This window comes from Lissotriton vulgaris, chromosome 1_1 (assembly GCF_964263255.1).
Source record: "Lissotriton vulgaris chromosome 1_1, aLisVul1.2, whole genome shotgun sequence".
Classification (NCBI taxonomy): Eukaryota; Metazoa; Chordata; class Amphibia; order Caudata; family Salamandridae; genus Lissotriton; species Lissotriton vulgaris.
In genome coordinates this window covers 706,720,349-706,740,217 of record NC_141685.1, presented here as the reverse complement: position 1 = coordinate 706,740,217, position 19,869 = coordinate 706,720,349, and the positions used below count along the sequence as shown (strand labels likewise).

The following is a 19,869-nucleotide window of genomic DNA, read 5'->3' as shown; positions in this document are numbered from 1 at the left end:
TTGAGTCCTCTTTGCCCAGTGTCATTTGTACACAGTTCTCTAATAGTCCTGTTAGTTACCTTATACACCTGTGTCCCCAATGATACTGCTGGCGTCATGCCCATTGTATGTACCCCTGCTGGTTCCCTCTCGCTATTAGTGCAATCCCAATATGCCTGCTCTTGGCTCACAATGTTGGTGAGGCCCCCATTCTCTTGCTGTTTTCTGCTGCGATTGTGCACCTTATGTTCCTAGTTTATCCTCCATGTTCTTGAACGGAAATACCTTCGGAAGACAATTAATACAGAGGTTTCCTTGACTTTTACATGGTCTAATCATCAATCCCTCCCCACTGCAAATAAGTCCTTGGGGGCACATGAGCTCTAGAATTTGCTGAATCAAATAATATAGATACACTATGGGCTGAATCTTTTTTATTATCTCCAGCTCCTACCTCTGGACAAGGTGCGAGGGACTTGAAGTGTCTTGTCTGAACCATGAGGCATAGGATCAAACCACACTGAGCCACCACATATTTAATTGCATAATAAGTGTGAGGTGGTTTGACTTATCAAATTATCTCTCTAACAATGCATGTAATTAGATGGACATATTTAGAAAGGCAGATATAGGGGTCTTGCTTCTCTATATTTTCTCCATACACCACCACATGCAGTTCCTGGACCAAACATGTTTGAACATACGTCACAGTCTACTCTACTCTGTTTAAAATGGATGTTAAAAATTGGTCAAGGACCCCATGTCTAGTCAAGTGATAATTATGTTGATAAAGGGCAATAGATACAGTTCAATTTCCGGCACTCTTTCCTGTGTTTTCCCAGATTCATATTTAAAAAAATGTGGCTGAGGGAGGATGAGATGTTGGAAACGAGGTCTATGTCTTAATTATGGAAATCCCAGTCACACAAAGTGTACTCACGACGACATAGGATCTTAACAGACCTGTCATGAATTAATGGACACCCTCACAAACTGGGGGGCATATGTTTGGAAATAGTACAAAGTAGGAAGCCTCCTCATATTTCACCGAACGGTTTAACAGCTGAAAGGTGGCAGGCATCTGCAATCACCTTTGGTGACGCGCTCGCCCTTGTGTGTGTGAGCCGCTCACTGCTCCCGCTTCCTCCTCGCTCAAAGCGCGGTGGAGCGCGTGGGGGGAGGGACTTGGAGCTCTGCCACTAAAACCTGATTGGCTGCTTGGCTTCCCCGAACCGCAGCAATAACCTATAAAACGAGGCAGGGATGCAGGCGAAGATCAGAGAAGCAGCAACTGGCGCAGAGCAGAGTTGGCTGTAGCATCAAATAGGAGCAGAAAGTCCGCACGAGCGCTGCAGCAGGAGCTTACGTAGCCGTTTTTACCTGGAATTGGAAGTTCGAGTTCAGGAACAATGTGCAAAGGTCTAGCAGGGGTCGCTGCGTTGCCGGCAACATGCCTGAAAAGGTACGTACATGGTAAACGTGCACTTATTTTGCTATGAATGCACACGCACCGCTGTGGTTTTTGTTACATCGTTCGGTAGATTTATAATTGTTATAATAACCGGCCAGCTCCCAGGTCCGGTGATCATTGAACTCTAGGTTACCTCAGTCAGCGATGGATGGGTAGCACATGGAAGATAGTGATTCAAGCATGATGACGCAGTTTGTGTAAATGCAGAAGCCGGGACTCAAATCCACCTCTTCTTGTTATAATATATCAGAGCAACTTAGCCAGCAGAGCTGTCGCCTCTGTTTTCATAAAAACATTCAAACGAAACTGCTAAATACAGCAAGCAGACATGCAGTAAAATGCAGAGCCTGATGTGTTACGATTTTGTACAGCTGCTCACCCCGTATAAATATTTTGTTTAATCAGGGGAACATTTATATTGTATTGCTATGCAATAAATACCGCAGTCTCCGCATACTCACACGCAGGCGTGCTCTATCTAATATTAGTGTTTTCTCTCAATCACGCACGTGTGTGTGATTCTGCACCCCGGTCGTAAGTCTGCTCGACAGTGCTTGAAATTGAAAAATAGAAGTGCTGGTACTCTGCACCCGAATACCTGTTGTTTCTAAGAAGTGCAGCTACTCTCCAGTTAAAAGTATTACGTCACTCTTGAGAAGTGTTGTCTCTCTTCCTCTCTACAAAAGTGCCGGTCCTCCGTACCAGACAGTACCGGCCCATTTAAAACACAGTGGATAGAACAGTTGCAAAAGATATCCACGAGAACCAGTTTTTAGGGATCTGCCGAAATGCAATGAAGAAAATTCAATTTGCCTCTTGGAACTAGTCGTTGGCGTCAAATGTGTTATTTGGATTTGGTTGGCCCATCTCCTTAACCTGTTTGACATGATTTTTTCTCTGATGTGAATGCATGCTTTAATATGACACAAATTGCTACTTGAAAGCAATTTGTAATTGGGCACGTGGAATTTCCGCAAGGGAAAATGCATGACATTATGTGTAGCAAAGGTTTTTGGGAGCATGTTGTGTATACATCTACCTCTGTAAAAAGTGCCATTAGCTTGCAATCTGAAACCACAAAAACATGTCAACCAAGTTTACATTTGGCGCTCTCGTTAGCTAGATCTGTCAACAACGAGAGCACACAGGTGCTATTCTATCGAGAAACTCGGGTTAATATTCAACGCTCATTATGAGAAAGGTAGAAAAACCCATGTTCAGAGTTCTAGAGAGATCTCAGTTGCTCAACCGTCGCTGGTAAGAAAGAAAACATTTTTCTTGGATATACGACGAAAAATGTCTCAAAGGTTGTGTCATTGCACATTCGTTGTGCTTAGTGCAAAGGAGGATGTCTTTTAATTTGGTTCCAATAAAAGCAACACAAAAAGTTCAAGTTATGAATATCAGTCAAGATGGTTTACACATTTTTAGACAAGCCAAGGTTTAGATTTAAAATAATTTCTGCAATTAACCAAAACTCAATTCCATGTTAAAAAATATGTATAGCTGGTATTGGCGAACATTTGGATATACACTGCTCCAATTTACCACATCATTTTGTATATATTCCAGGGGTTTGTGCATGCCTTATATAATTAAAAAAAAACTGGTTTCATTGTACTTTGAGCAAGGCTTTCCACTTGGTCCGGCGGTTTCAGAAAAATGTGGAAATGACAGAGAATTCCTCATAATAATAGTAACAACATTTAAATTACTGCCAGCAGAAGTCAAATAATAACATATAGTGTTGATTTGTACAAGATCTACAATATCTTGTAGCTAGAATGGCTCCTGAGATGTGATGTAAGAGAAAAGTGGTGTTTGTGAGTGGTATAACTAGCCATGACTTAATCTTGGAAAGATGACGTGGCTGCGGTCATATTAGTTCAAGTATATCAAGACATTTATGGTGTGAACAAAAGCAGAAGTGGTGGTTTATCAGATAGTTCCACTCCCAGAGCAGATAAACAGCCATTTTTCTACAGGCAAGTTGATAGGTTTGATGCCGCGTGGTAGGCCTACGTCAGCCTGGGGTGGAGACGCAGATGGGGTGAGATACACATCTGCATGTGAGAAGCCAGCCTTCTTGGTCTTCGTCTAATGCTAACGCTGGGCGAAAGGTCAAATCAGAGGAGACAAAAGCAAATGTTTTCATTGATCGTGGAAATTAGCTTAGTAACTGAAAAACTGCTAATGTGTAGTGAAATCTGTAGAACGATAAATTGTTGAGGACATGGCTGTTGAGGGGCAAGAACCAGCTGAAAAAAAACGTTAAAAGTAGGTCCTGCAATCTCATATGAGCTAATCATTCCAAGCTTCCATACAGATAAAATGGTCACTCCTTGTAACCTGATAATGAATTTGCTTTTAAAAACCTGTGCAGATTAATCTGTAGGAATCAATGTTACTTTGCCAGTGTGTTAAGTGCTGTTCCGTCTTGTCAATAGGATAATGTAGAGATTAAGTGAAAGGTTGGTCATTTCCTTAGAGTCCGCATCATGCTGTAGTAGGGGCAGCCATGTTTGGTGCCCTAAAATGAATCTTCTCCTCAATTTCCAAAGAGTTTGCTGTGATGAGTAAAGAACGCAGGGGGATTTATCCACATTGTGCCGCACAGTGGAAATAGACATCCCCCTTGACCAATGAACCCCACAGGTCTGTTTTCAAGCCTTTAGCAGGAGCACCTCAAGGGCAATCTGGGCACAGAGGCAACTGTGTGGGATGCAAACTCTCAGTGAGGACCTTGATGCTTTTGGTTATATTACATCTTAGCAGAACAATACTGTCCTCAAAAACATACCGATTCTCAGCATTTACCTGAGGGCTTTCTTCAGGTTGCAGATAGGACTATTTGTAATTGTGGAAAACAGGTATTTAAGCTATCTACAGGCTATCTACAGGCGTCTTTGAGATGTTGTGCTATACATATCACATACCCTACAAAACATAATCCGGTAGATTGTACAGTAAAATAGGAAACATTTCTGGTTCGTGTGCCCACTTTTAGCTCTAATTTGGCTCAGGACAGCAGTAAATATATTGACCAGTTAAGCCACATTTCCCGGTGACTTGCTGCACATTCCTTGTGATAACATTTCAGCCATTTCCTAAAGCTTGGGACAGAATCCACTCCTCTTTGTTCCATACTTAACATATTTGTTCGCCATAGCTCATTTTGTATGCCTTCGTTTTTTAACAGAAATCTTGGGAATATGCATCCAGTATCAAAGCGATTTATTAAATTTCTATAGGAAACCTCACTCGTCTCAGCAGCTGCAGTTATTGATTGTTGCGTTTCCCTTCCAACAACCCCAAGCGACACACAGATTGCATCATGAGGCCAAATTAAACTTTCAACCATAAATTCTATATTTATTCTAAGACTTTGCCACAGCGTGTAACCATCAACTCGTTAGAAAGGTATGCTTTTAAAGAGCACGTAAATAAAATAATAGCACCTCTGTGCTATTTTATTTATATCAGTCTGATGCAGCCTGAGCATTTCTACATTCTAAACACTCACAAAATGATTTCAGTGGATGTTTTCAAAGTGGCGTTGTTTGATGGATAAAAGGCGGGCAACCTTTATCCTTAAAACCAACTCAGCACACCTTTAATTCTTAAAACCATCATGTAGTCAAGAAACACACATTCATTTAATAAATATGTAACGAACAAACAACCATTAAGCAAAACGGAGTTGTAGTGCCTTTTAATTGGGCTGTTGTTGAATCATATTGTTTTTCCATACACAGAGTTTTGACCTATTGCCATAGGCATTAAAACTCCCTATGCAAGAATGCCATTAGAGCAGCAAATATCTACTTTACTAATCCTGAGGCAGAAATATCCCCTTTCTGTATACAGTGTCCAAACCGTGTTGTGGGCCAGTACAGGACATTCAGCACACAAATGCAATATTCGGTATTACTTGGCTTCAGGTGGAGATTTTATTGCTACTTTGTGATTATGCATTATTTGCACGATTTATGAATTTACTGTAAGTACCGCCAAAGATTTCTAAATATTTGGAATGACACCAGTCTTTTTCCTTAATGAATATATTGGCTTGAACTGTAGCAGGGAGCTACAGCACTGAACCTCTAAGAATATTCTATAATTTCTCGCCTCTATAAGGAAAACTATATCTTCCTGTTTCCCGGGGCTATGTTATTAAATGATAAGTGAACACACAACAGTTAGTTTATTAATAAAACTGCACACATTTCAAAGACCAAAATCTGATTGTATTTAAAGAATGGAGTATTTCATTTACAATACTAGTTTCAACATGTTTCGTTGTTTTTTCTTATGGATCATGTGGGCCTGTTCGTGGACAGCCACAGTTGAGACAACACGTGGTCATCATTGAGGAAAGAGGTTCAATCATGCCACAGGAATCATAGCTCAAAATGGAAACAGTTACGTGATGGAGTAGGAGGCTGCTTTTAGATGAGGTTTCTAGAGATCTAATCAATGGTTGTGAGTCCAGGTTAGAGCGGTTCATAGAGAAGAAGTCATCAATGAGCTCTTGGATTTGCCTTTAATATTAGTATGATCCGAACTGTTATAATGATAAAATCTGCAAACAACAAATGATGATTAATCTCAAAATTGTGGAATACGTTCTAGCTGGCAAGACTTCTAAGTTTTATAAGTACAAGTCTGATCAAGAGAGGGTGCAAAATGCATGTCACGTGATCAAATCCTAGAAGATCTGACCATCTCTGGCTGATAAATTGTGTACATTTGAGTAAGCTTATAGTGTAACTTGCGATTTACAATGCTTTGAGATATTGGCAGTAGCAAGCATGTATTATAAAAAGTTGTCATAGTTGCAAAAAATTGAGTTTATTGGAATTTAAATCTCTAAAACTTTGCCAGTCACTAATATCATTGTGATTTATTTTTTTCAGTGCAAAAGATATGAAACATCGCCTCGGGTTCTTGCTTCAGAAAACAGAGCCATGTGACCAAGTATCCTGCAGCAAGAAAGACAAAGCAGCCCAGTCTCAGAAGTAAGTGTTCATTTTCAGTGAAATTTTTTCTGGTAGCCCATCTTTCTTCTGTGCTTTAAGGTGGCCACAAAGACCAAGCAAACATAATGCCATGTGCAAGCAAATATTAACCCTGGGTGGAGATCGTGGAGTTGCGTTATGCGGACCTCAGCAAAGTGCACAAAAAACTTCACAGCGCGAAGCTCCGCAAGCGGCAGAGATTCTTTAGATAAATGCAGTTTGCGGTGATTGACAGTGCCAGGTGCTTATCTGCACTGTGCAATCATTGCGAACAGCACAATGCACAGCGCAAGCGGGTGCTGCTCTTTTCTGCCGCTCGAGTATATTTTTACTCGAGCAGCAGCTTTCTCAACGAGAGCGGGCGGTTTCTCAACACTAGCGGTCGAGAGCATACGCGACCACCCGCAATCAGAAATCTGACCACACGCATTGAGAAATCTCGCAGGGAGGTTGATTTTACAAGCTCGCGCTCACTAACTTGGCGTTGACAATCATGAACGAGGAAAAATCTCACCGGGAGGTGGATTTTCCTCGCTTGCACTCACCAACTTGACATTGACGAACACAAGCGAGGAGAAAAATTCCGCTCCGCTGCGCGAAGTAGAGTTGTTGGGAGCTCCGCATAACATGGAGTGTGGAAAACTCTGCGAACGGAGTTCAGCGCCCAGACATAGTCATTATTTCTGAAACGGAGCTGCTGAAATCCAATGTTGTATAAATTAAGTAACTCTGTGTGGCCAAAATGGAGAGCTTCTTCAAGTGGGTTTGAAGGAAATCCAGGAAACACCAGAAGCAGGCACCAGATTTACTCTGCCAGCTGGAGAATTTGCCTTTGTCCTTGACAAAGAGGTTACAGATAGCCTGATTAGCCAGGAGATGGGAGTCATGTTCCCTAGTACTTCTACCAAATCTAGTTACCACACTCATGAGTCGAGATGCTGGGCATGGGGCAAGCAAAATAACCCAACTGCACCAATGGCAAAATGTCTGCATAATAAATATGTTTAACATACTATAACATAATAATCCACCCCAAGGGTAGGAAAATAGCTTGTACAAGCCTGTTCAGTTTAGCTGTGGAAAGAAGACTTTCTTAGTAGTATTTTCATTATGATTTACTCTGAATTTAAATAGAGCATGGAATATAAACCATTGCCTTTCTCTCTGCAGGCTAAGCCAGGAGGAAGTCAAGAAATGGTCCCAAGGCTTGGAAAATTTGATTACTCATGAGAGTAAGTATTCTTTCGACTTCCTTAAACTAACTTTCCTGAAATATTCTGATTTGCAAATTAACAAATTACACAATGCAAATATTTGCCAATTTAACTGCATTACCAGTCTCAGCATTTAAAAATAGAATGCAGCATTCGATTAGATTTAGGTCCGCTTCACAGGACAATCTACAAACTGCATGATTTGCAAACTGCCTTTCATTTTTATATAGCTTGTCATAGTTTGTGAGGGAAACAGCACTTAAAAAGGGTTGTGTGACAGAAGAACGCATGGATAAACCACATGTGCCTAAACATCGTGGGCCTAACAACAAATGCGTCTTAACCACGCATTTCTTTCCCACGCATGCCTTTAGCATGCAATTTTGATGTAAAGGCATGATTGTTAAAGGGATATGCATAGTAAAGATCACACTCCAGCAACCCCTGCCCTGAGCCCTAAAACCTGGCCCCATCCCTCCTATCTATCCGTCCCTGCCCTAAAAACTGCCCTGACCCTCCCGAGCCCTAAAACACGACCCCCAGCCCAAAATACTAACCCGAGCGCGGCCCCCACCCTGAATCATAAAACGTACCCCCATGTCCTAAAAACTACCCTCACTCCAGCCCTGGAAACTGTCCCTCCCCCCGCCCTTAGTCCTAAAACTCAGCCCGTGTCCTAATAACTGCCCCCACCCCAGCGCCCCTCCTTGAGCCCTAAAACTGCCCCAGCCCCGATAAGTAGCCTGACCCCCAGCACTCTTACCCTGAGCCCTAAAAGCTGACCCATACCCCTGAAAACCACCCCATCTCCCACCCTAAAAACGGTCCACAGCCCTTAAAACTACCCGACCCACCCCAAGCCCTAAAACCATCGCTAAAAGCTACCCTGTCCCAAAAACCCAGCCCACTTACCAGACCGCGTCCCAGAGCTTCCTCTCCCGATCCTTCCTGTTCCTGCCCCCCCCCCCCCGCCCATCTGCTCCTCTAGACCGCACACTGCCTTATCCATGCATATGAATGGTTAAGGCATATGCATGGTTAAATCAAGCGTGGTTCCGCTTGCAGGGAAACGGTATGCGTGGCTCAGCCTGCGTTGTAAAGGCTGTTTCCCCTTAAAAAGATTTCAAATAATGTAGCTGTCATTTGCCTGTTAATGATACAACCTTTCATTGAAGATAATGGCATGAAACTGTAGTATATGTCACTACCACCTCCCATATTGAGTCGTACATTCTTTTTGTTGGGGCAACTGAGCGATAGTTGTAAGTTTCTTAAACATAGACCATGTTTACAAGTTCAAGTCTATATTCTGCTTCCAACGAAAATAGGCGCTTGTGCAAAAATTAGAATTATGAGTTGTGGGGTAATTACCACACACTCGCAGTTTTTCACTAATACATTATGCAGATTAACCCTGCTGAAATGTATTGGGAAAATGTGCAACCTCAACCCATGTCAGTTTTTGGTTTGTTGCTGGGCGATAATATAGCCATCAGTTGAATATGACTCGTAAATGTTTGGTCTGTACAACAAAAGCCAATTATCATTAATTTTCAGAGTCTTTAACAAGCTCCTAAATGCTAAATAAAATGTAGCCTTTGACAGATTAGTTGGATCAGAAAGATACTTTGTTGTGGGTTGGTGGATAAAATGCAAATCTAAATTCTGCGACCTGGGTTCTTATTGTGGCCCAGATTCAACAGTGTGAATTTGGGCCAAAAATCTCAGTCTCCCGTTACCTAGAATATGTGAGATGTGTAATTTCTAAATGCAAATGTGTATTTTTTCAGCTAATATACTATTGCTACCCAGCTAGTCTGTGTCTATATAAAATAGGGAAAGACAAACATACTTAGTGCATACTTTGCAAAACGCATTTTGTGCCCAGCTCTGTAGCACGGGCCACTGCTGGGGCGCCGTGGCCCCTGTCAGGCAGGCAGATCGGTCCCTTTGCTTCTCCCCGTAGCGCTAGGAGTTGAAAGCCTGCCTCGAGTCAGCTGGGTAGCGGGCACTTGTTTAGGCAGCAGTGGCTCCTATTGGACTCGTATGGCGGGCGGCTGACTTTCCCGCAACTACAAAATCATAAATCTCTATCACTTGAGAAACGTCACACAAATTACATTTATACACCATACTGCCTTCCAAAAAATCCCCACCTAGATTGCTTGGATAAAATCTGTTTATGTAATTGGATGTATGAATTGGTCTTGCTCCCTAGACTATCGATGGTAACTAAGTATATGGCAGCACGTGAGCCTTTCGTTATTCGCACGCAGAGCGCCCTCTTTCTGTGACAGTGTGAAGCGATGAAGATTATTATTGCAGACAGACTCAGAGAGGCACTTGAACAAAGTTGCATAGTTTACTCAATTTTACACATTTGATAGCGTGGTACATTACATACAGTGGCTAAGTGGGGGTAATGTGTTCTGAGGTTCAGTTCTGCACAAGATTACATTTTGTTATGTTGTGCTGTTTTGCTATTTCCTTCAAATTCCTTTAGTAGCAAATCCGTCTTTTTTGTAGCAACTTTTGCCTACAGAGGCAAAATATAAATACTGCTTTTTGCTGCTGCTAAACAGCACTGACCGCTGCTACAAAAAATGGAGCAAAATACACATGCTTCAAATATATATCAACGGCTCATTTGCAAATACCCCGGTAAATTGTCAACCTCGTTGCAATTGCTTGATTTCTTGTTCCAGTGCTTCTGTGACTGTAGGGCTTCCGGTCACGTACGATTTGAGTTTAACCATGAGGGTCTGGAGATATACGTGACGCACACAAGCGTTTTCGGGATAACTCTCCAGACGCTTCTCAATCTAAAGTTTCTTGGGGTTGAGGGTCAAAGGCAGGGAGCAAACAGACTGGGAGTAGAGAGGCATGGGCTGCGCCATATGCGTCACTTCCGCCCGCGCGCATCATAAGAAAGTACAGCTGTGGTATCGGGCTATGCTTGGCATGCTGCAGCTGCTGGGGCGCAGTGGCCCCGTGTCAGACAGACACTTCTGTTCCCATGCTCTTCCCGTAGCCCTACGTGTTGAAAGTCTGCCTCGAGTCAGCTGGGAAGCGGGCACGTGTTTATACAGCAGCATCTTCTATTGGACTCTTATGTCGGATCTTTTCCTAGAATCTCTCCCTCTGACCCTGTTAGGATGCCTTTTCTTCCCCCCCTTCCTATGATTGTGTTTCATCCACTCATGTTACTGGTTGCGCATCCAAAAATAGGAAAGTAGTGAGTTGTAAAAAACAAAAAGACAAACAATTTTACTGAAAATCGTGTAAGCTTTTAAACTACATAAATATTTCTTCTACAATTCACCAGCCATTAACGGCTCTGCATATTCAGAGGGATTAATGAAAGTTAAAAAAAAAACATGTATCTAGGATGTAAGTCTCAGGAGGAAGGGAGCTGGTTTGTCGGAATGCACAAGTGACCCCTCCCACCATCACTCAACAGTACAGCGGTTGTAACTTGGTCCTTCCTCCTAAAAAAGAGTCACGCAGTGCCCAAGTCCTCACAGGGTGATATGTTAAGATAAAGACCATAGACACATTGTGGCTCTTTGTATTTTTTGTTGTTGTGCTGTTGCAGTTTTATATATCAAGAAATTCGTCCGAAGGCATCGGGGTGCCTACAAGAGAACCAGATTATTTAACACAATTTTAGACAGAAGAAGATTGAGTGATTTGTCAAGCGTCACATGATTTTGTAGTTACCGTTCCCTGCCCTCTTTGGCATATTGGGTACACTTATTTCTCTTATGCTGTGAGTAAAGGGCACGACATGCCGTTAGAAGCAAACTCATTGTCTCAGCTGAGTTAGCTCGTTGGTCACCAACTGGACAATTTTTTACTATTCCCATGGATATATGAACGTGGTTCTGAAATAACCCTTGCCGAGACAATTATGCCCTTTTGCAGAAGAACATAGAATACATTTATAGCAATTGCATTGTTAAACTCTGCAAACATGTACATATTTATCAAGACTTAACTGGATCAGGCCAGAAGTATATTCACCATTATCCTCCATATTCAGACAGGTTAGCACTAATACAGATCTAGACATACTGGAAGCTTTTTTTGAAATAGCCTTATTATCTTCAAGGTGTACTTCACCAAATCTCTCTGAGTTCTGGTTGCACACGTCCATCTATAAGATGCACCAGTAGTATAATTCCTACTAACCACTAGCAAAGGATAGCCAAGCGTTCTAACTTTTGAAGAAGTCTTCTACTTCAGATCTTAATGAAAGTGCCCTGGGCTTTCTTCTGGCACTGACGAGTAAGCCTTTCCAAATGTGCCCTTTGGTGTCTGTTCTAAAATGTAATTGGTGTAATAGCGTGGCTATTATCACACAAAATAAGTGGCTATCGTGTTGTACTAAATGTGTTTCATAACCCATAAGTGACCGGACGCCAAGTTTTAGTTCATTGGGATTGTTAGCCCTGCCATTCATTCAATGTTCCTTTTTAGTCTCCCCTCAAATCCTACTTTTTAATCAGTGCTCAGCTTGACTCACCTTTCACCCAAGTCATCTCTTCCGCATCTGAAGCCAGAAAACTACTTGGAACTTCAGTACATCCCAATATCTAACCTGCTATATTCAAGGACTTGCCTACTGATATTTAGATGAACATGGCCAATAGTTTATTTCTATTTCTACTGTTCTATAATCAGTATTTTCTGTTTGAGATGCTCTGGTGTTATGGCAACACTTAATGAAGTCCTCTTTTGCTTCCTTGACTTAAGCTTGTGCTATATGAAGAACCATAAAAATAGAGTTAAGAATGTAGTACGTATATTTTAGCATTTTTGTTGTAAAATAAATTGTCTCTCCAGTATCTGTTAAAAGCAAATCCAAACTGCTTACCAATGGCTGAAAAGAGTGGTAAAGTCATTCTATTTTCTGTCGTTGTTGTGTGGAAAAAATAATGAAGACGAATTAAGTTACTGGTTTGGATAAAGTGGCAGCAATGTTGTTCTCTGTTTCTTCTAGGTGGTCTCTCTGCTTTCAAAGCCTTCCTCCAGTCCGAATACAGCGAAGAGAATATTGAGTTCTGGATCGCATGTGAGGAATACAAAAAGATCAAATCTGCAGCAAAGCTCGCCTCCAAGGCTAGGAAAATCTATGATGACTTCATCTCAGTACACGCCACCAAGGAAGTAAGTATCTGCCCTCTCATTGGGAGTGACCCGGTATTTGAAGAGGCAAAACTGCTTAGGAAATGCTGCCCATGCTTTATTTCCTCAATTCTATTTTGCCTTCCCATTACGAGTTTAGTAGGTCAGAATGAGAGGTTAGAGGCCGGATGCGCTAAGAAATTTGAGGGTACCCGGTCCTCTATTTAGGCATTTGTGGCTATTAAAATGCTGTTTACTGTGTACTTACTCAGTTTTAGGAGTCAGAAAAGTTTTTCCAAATCCTAAAATGGGACTCTGAATGGATACAGGTTTGGTATTTGGAAGTTTTTTTTTTTAGGAGTCCCTTCCAAATACCGAATCTGTATCTTATGTATCAATGTTTTGTGAGCGAAATCAGGTTACAAAACATTGAAAATATATACAGACTTAACAGGAAGTGGTACCCCCCTTCCCTTTTTTTTATGTAAAAACACATTTGTTGATGAGTAGGTAGTGGTCCAGCAGACCACTGCCAACTCCTAAATCATCTTAAAAATACAACGTTTTTTAAAAATACAGTTCCATTTTCTTTAATGCAAGCAGGCTGCTTTAGAAATGTTTGCTTTATTGAAAATCAGTCAAAGACCGGATGGTCTTCTGACGCATGCAGGCCTCCATCTCTGTCAGTTGTTACCAGTTGGTTTCCGTCGTAATTTAAAGCCTAACCAATGAATATTAACTAGGCAGGTCGTATTGTAAATCAACCCAATTCCTTTTTTTTCTGAACTCGCCTAAAGTTTTGCAACAAAATTTTGATGGTAAAACTCTGCAACTATATCAACACCTGAAAGGATTTTGTATTTCATTAGAAAAAGGGAAGGGGGCCCCCTCGTTACACCTTCCCCTTTGTGAATGTAAAAATAAAGTTTGTTTAAGAGTAGGCAGTGGTCTGATGCACCACAAAACATTTTCTTTTAAAATGCGGCCCAAATGAGAACAGGCAGCTTTTTTAAAAACATTTTTTTAAAGTTTACTTTATTTAAAATCAATCACAGACATGGTGGTCTCTTGACCCATGCTGGTTACTATCCCTGTGATTGTGGCCTATCAGATATAGTCACAATTTGCAAACTACCTACTGTTTATAATATCAATTAGGAAGGCCAGGTTGTGGCTCAGTCCCATTCTGTCTTTTATAGACTGACCTAGGGATACAAAGGTCAGTTCATAAAAATATTTACTGGTCGCAAAAGTAATGATTGCAAATTGTGACCAGTATTTTGCATCCAGTCAATAGTACATCTGGCCCAACCATACATATCGGGCACCTGATTACTGGGGGAATCATATGCCATGGTTTGTGAGGTAAACCTTTAATTAAAAAATATTTTCTCAATGTATTTGTTTTATAGTAACCCCAAAAACTCTCAGTAGCTGGCAAACGCAAATCAAGTTTATAAAGACAACATAAGCATGTGTCTCTTCATAAATGAAATGTCATATTACATGGAATAAGATGGGATCTCCTATGGTAACGTGTTTTTCCAAAAATAAAATGGCCTTTTTTTCTAACAAATTGTTTATCTTCTTTCCCAAAAGGTAAACCTGGATTCTTACACCCGGGAGGAGACTAGCCAGAATCTCCTGGAGCCAACAACTTCCTGTTTTGACACTGCTCAACAGAAAATCTTCATCCTTATGCAGAAGGATTCTTACCGCCGGTTCTTGAAGTCCAGGTTTTATTTGGACCTGGTCCTTCCTACAGAGACTCGATGTGGTGCAAACCAGAAAAAATTCAAGGCCTACAGCTTAGACCATACTCAGCAGATTCCACAGTGTGCCTAACAGTCCCAGAGCGGAAGTCAGACTGACTGTTAGATGGAAGTACTTTCAAATGAACATACCATACCGTGTTGTGAATCGATGATGCATCACACAGTCATAGTGTGTTTTCTATTATGGCATTGTCACCTTAAATCCAATACTGTCTGTACAGTGAATTCTGGTGTAGTCCACCAGTCACTGATGTGGTTTATGTTTTGAAAAAGACTTATTCTAAGGATCAGCAGAATCAGCACTTACCGGGTATATCCCCACTTCATGGGGATTTCTAAAGAAAATCACAAATGAAAAAATGAAAATAACCTAGATTTAAAGTTCAAGCAAAAATTATACACTGCATGAGCTACATGGAGAATTGGCATGGCTGCTTGAAGAGTCAGCTGATATCTAGTCTGCCTGGATAACCAAGGTACCATAATTGATAAAGCAGACTTTGGGTTGATTTTTAAGTGATTACTCTTTTAAAAAATAGAAGCTGGCCTGTGAATGCAAAATATCCTAAATCACAGCTTATTTCACTCATCCACGTCAAGCCGTTAAAGCACTTCTATGGATGAGTGATACACCTCTATTTCTGTATTTAATATTAAAACCAAATAGCAATTATACATGTTTTTGAATGACCTGCCCACAATGGTTACCAGTTGAGGCATCATTCATTATATGTACTTTATTGAATGTTTTCCTTAAAATTATGTGGAAGATTCTAGCACTGTGAGTTCTCATTGAGTGTTAGTCCTAATTGGCAGCCAACAAAATCTGTCATTCAACTCTGAAGGGCGCCATGCTGTACTGAAAAAACTGCACCCCCCAAACAATATCCTACTGTGATTTGTGATTTATCGATCATTTTCATGGGCATGGTTGTTTTTATGATGCACTATTTTCATATATTGCTATAGAAAAGTTAGTCCAACAGCTGATGTGCCTGATCCTTAAAATGAGAGCATGACGTGTGCACTGGGACTAGTCCTCATGTTTAAGCTACTGTTGCTGCCGAGGTCTTGTTTAAATGTTTTTGGTTTGTCTTCACCATTTCAGATGTCTGTGTATTGGGCTCTAAATTTGAACAAGTCCATATGTGTGCATCTTGAAAAAGGAACCCGTTGTACAATGTTGCCGTCCATTTCTGGCTGTCGTCCAAATACTGGCACCCAGTATGCAGTTTGATGTGCTCTTTTAGACTATTATATGTGTCAAATGCAGCACTGCTGTGGACATCCTAATCTAAAACCTAAACGGAACTGCCTTTAGGGAGTGTACACAGCTCGTAGGACGAAAAAGACAGGATTTTGTGGCATTACTGGTTTGTCTAGGAAGCTTACTTTGCATGTTTTATTGTCTGAAGAGAGTTGAGGGCTCATCTTTAGCACAGAGGCGCCCAGCATGCACCCTGGATAGAACAGAATGGTAACTATATAATTCAGGATCAAATATGCAACCCAAAGAATGCGGCAACCTATTGTATGAAAATGCCAAGAACCTCTAATGAAGAATGGGATTTTGTTCAAAGAACATCTGTGTAATATTTATGTATTTATGTGTTTAATGGGTATATTTATGGTATAAAGTGTCCTAGTTTCAAAGCATAGAATACAATTCAACTAGAAGCTAAAATAATGCACTTTTTAAAACAGGAGGAAATTTAAAAACAAAAAACTAAACAGGTAAGGTTGGAATTTAGAATGGACAATATGATTGTACTATGGAATATAGAGGATAAAAATATTGTGATATGCTAATATCTTGGACATAATACTGAGGGACAAAATATCTAAAGGTAATTGTATATAGAGGAAGTATAGATGAACTAGTCTTAGATCCCCATCTACATACACATCTTGAAGATGTGTGTATCATCCAGGTACATGTATGTGGATTAGGTGTGTAAAATCTATACTTACATACGCTTCAATATTTTTCCCACAATATTCGGTCCACGATATTTCATGCCATTGATATTCTCGCCTTGATTTTCCAGGGGTACAATTGCCAAATTAAATGCTCCATACATGATTGGACAAATATTAGCCAAAGGTCTTCTCTTTGTCTATGAAATTGCCAGCTAGCTCCTAAAAATGCCACAAAATGACTAATTAATTGAAACTAAATCAATAGTTGTCATAAGCGAGCCAAGTCTTCAGATACATGAATTGTCTCATAAAGGAGCTATCAAAACATTGGATTATCATTTTGTCAATTGAGCAAAGTTTCCGGAACTTGAAACTAACTTTCTCACGTTCCTGGGTAATGGATATTGTCTCACACATATGTGAAAAAGATAGGTTAATGTGATATGCTCATCTAAAATTCTTTTGACAGATCAGTAGGCCTCACTATCTGAATGTGGTTTTCATTCCCACTAATAGTTAAGTTCTATTGTACTAACATAAACTGTGGCTTCTAGTGATTTGACTTTATTGAAATGCAAAGTGTCACATGAGACATTTAGATTGGCAATTTATGTTAGTCTATCATTGTTTAAAAGCCTCTCTAGAACTCTGTACATGTAAATTAAAAGTACACCTATTCTAGAATGTGATGCGGTGTTGTGGCTATTTTATTTGCTGCTTTGGGTAAAAACTACACACGGGTATATGAGCATGACTCGACCACCTTTAAGTGAATGAGGAAGCACCCGTGAGTAGCCCATGTAGAGCTGAAGACGACGAGCTGTCCTAGTCTGTATGTCGTGTTATACTTTAGAAGGTATTTCTCTGTACACCTCTGCTTTGCTGAGTGCAGACTGCTCTTGCTGTTCAATATTCTTTGGTCTTGAACCAGCTATAAAAATAACATTTTGATGAATGTACCTGGTGACCTCCCATTGAATCTTAAGTTAGCAAGCACTGGACAATTCTGACTCTAATGCGCTGATTATATGTATAGGTGTGCTATCTTTGCACTTGGTAAAGAACAATACCTTGGGTAGGTTATTTATCAGGTGCGATAAATAGTACCTATTACGAGTTTCCGGGGAATAACATGCAGATTTTGCACCAAAATCTGCACAATACGATACTGTATGCTTTACCCTTGTTAAAATTTGGCAGGGTTGACCTGCCTAAGTTTTAAGAAAGTTCAGGTATTTTAAAAAACGTTATTGTATGCAGTTAATAAAACCAAACTTGTCATTCTAACCTCTTTGCAAACCCCTGTTTGCGCAGGGGTCGGAAAACAATGACCACTCGTAAAAGGGGCCTTACATTGCCACAGCCCAGCTGGGAAATGGTTTCATTTATAGCAGATGATTTTTTTCTGAAATATGTATTAAAATCGTGAAAATCTTTGCAATTCACAGAAATTGTATAGGCACATCAGATTCCTCCATACTGCTAATATCCATACACCCAGAGTTGATTTCTCTGAAATCACAGCTTTAGTATAAGAAGAGAGGGGGGGGGGGGGGGGGTAAATCATGGATGTTCCTGTTTTAAATTGTGATCATTCAGGGACATTCGGGAGCAAGGGCACATGCCCACAGAGAGGACAGCCCCTTTTCACAGTTGTGGGTGCAAACCGGGCAATCAGGTCATGAGTAAAAATGACATAATGTGCTCCAAATACTTGTCTTTTTTTACCGAAGGTCCTATCTGTTGATTTTAAAATGCATATTTTCAGTGAAAATGAATGCATTTCCTGTCTTTAGTTACTTTCTAAATCCTCATTAGTATGACACATACTTGAACATACTCCTTTTTATATTATTTATATAAAGTTGTATTGTAAAAATGACTATAATTATTATTGCACACTTTTTTAAAGAAGATCTTTTCTTGGAGTACGATGATATGAAAGACCATCTGTATCCTCATTTCTGCCGAAGTATATTTATTGTTTGAATAAACATGTTTTTTTATAATCTTCTCTGCTAAATATGTTTGTGTCAAAATACACAGAGGAATGTGGTAGTAGGTGCCAATCATTTGTATCCCTGTCTTTCTGTGTTAATGCAGTCTGCATGTGTATTTTGGTATTAAAAGACTGTTTATTTTATTAGTTTATTGATCAGCTAACATTCTGGCATGTAAGTGTTTCAAAACACAGTACATCATTGTTACACATCATGTGAAGCAGAACCAGCCGCGGCCCGTGGAGGGAGTTGCGGTGGGGCAGAGAGGTGGGGCGGGGGAGCAACAGGGTGGGGGGTGCTAAAAACCGGCATATGGATAATTGGAGGTAAGTAAACAATTTAATTTCTAAAACAAATTTCGTAGCGTGCCCTGCATCGCAAAATGCCTCCAATTATCCATGTGCCGTGTTTTTGCACCCCCCACCCTGCCCCTTCCTCGCCTCTCTGCCCCACCGCAACTCCCTCCACGGGCTGCGGCTGAGCAGAACAGTGCAGACATTGGGTCGGGCTTCTAAAGGCAATAGTGATCTCAGATAGCTATGATTAGTGTAGCAGGAACTCATATTTACGCGATTAGCAGTAAAAACCTCCAGGTAGGGTGTTAACAAATATTAATTGTCCACGCTGAAGGGGCATAATGAGAGGGAAGTCAATTAACATCTGTTACTGCCTGATAGGACCTATCCCTAATGTAACTCAATAGATGTCCACATCTGTCCCGTATCTATATTTCACACTCTGATGCAAGCGACATTGGTTATTGTCCCATTCTATGCGTTGTGATTGAGAGAGAAAGTATACCATTATTTCCCACTGCCATGGGTTATTTAATTTGTTATATGTGTTCTAACTAACAAGGGAGCGGTAGTTTAGTGACTGCTATCACAGAAGCCAGGTCTTTAACGGTATTCAAATAATCCAGCTATGGGGGGGTGGGGGGAATGCTCTCAATTTAACAGGGAGAAGCAAAAATATAAGCATTTAAATGTTCTAGCAGAAAACTGTCTACTACTCAATAGCACCCAGTGTTGATTGCTATAGGCTCCATCTGAAGCAGCCCATTCATATTCCCTGAGGATGCAGCCCTCTGCACATACTTATCTTCACAGAGATTATTGATTTCTCTCCCACGAAGAGCACTCTCACCAAAATGTCAATGAGAAGGCAGAGCTAGGACAGAATGAAGAGCAAAATCAAAATGGCAAAAGAGTTTATGAAATATAGAAATGCACACGAGAAAGGCATCAGGTGAACCATGAATAGATGAAAAAGCCCAAAGAGATGAGAAAAGAGGCCGCTCCAGTCTGAGGCTGGGGCCAAGAACACTGGGACAAGATACGCTGGGACTAATGAGAGCCAGACATT

General features: G+C 40.7%; 1 protein-coding gene across 2 annotated transcripts; it reads left to right on the top strand.

The window, feature by feature from the left end:
* Window positions 1-1,226: 1,226 nt before the first annotated feature.
* On the top strand, window positions 1,227-18,513 carry RGS4 (regulator of G protein signaling 4). 2 transcript variants are annotated; one of them, XM_086954761.1, is made up of 5 exons: window positions 1,227-1,441; window positions 6,367-6,468; window positions 7,639-7,700; window positions 12,685-12,851; window positions 14,409-18,513. In XM_086954761.1, the coding sequence occupies exons 1-5, from the start codon at window positions 1,389-1,391 to the stop codon at window positions 14,652-14,654; spliced, it is 630 nt and encodes a 209-aa protein (XP_086810887.1). In that variant the 5' UTR covers window positions 1,227-1,388; the 3' UTR covers window positions 14,655-18,513. The 2 variants fall into 2 exon arrangements, with proteins under 2 accessions (XP_086810887.1, XP_086810895.1); XM_086954769.1 differs by lacking the exon at window positions 1,227-1,441 and adding an exon at window positions 4,773-4,870.
* The last annotated feature ends 1,356 nt before the right edge of the window (window positions 18,514-19,869 follow it).

Coding starts and splice junctions, on each gene's coding strand:
- RGS4 (XM_086954761.1), top strand. CDS start 1,389: ATGTGCAAAGGTCTAGCAGGGGTCGCTGCGTTGCCGGCAACATGCCTG. Junction 6,469..7,638: donor AAAGCAGCCCAGTCTCAGAA/GTAAGTGTTCAT, acceptor TTCTCTCTGCAG/GCTAAGCCAGGAGGAAGTCA. Junction 7,701..12,684: donor AAATTTGATTACTCATGAGA/GTAAGTATTCTT, acceptor TGTTTCTTCTAG/GTGGTCTCTCTGCTTTCAAA.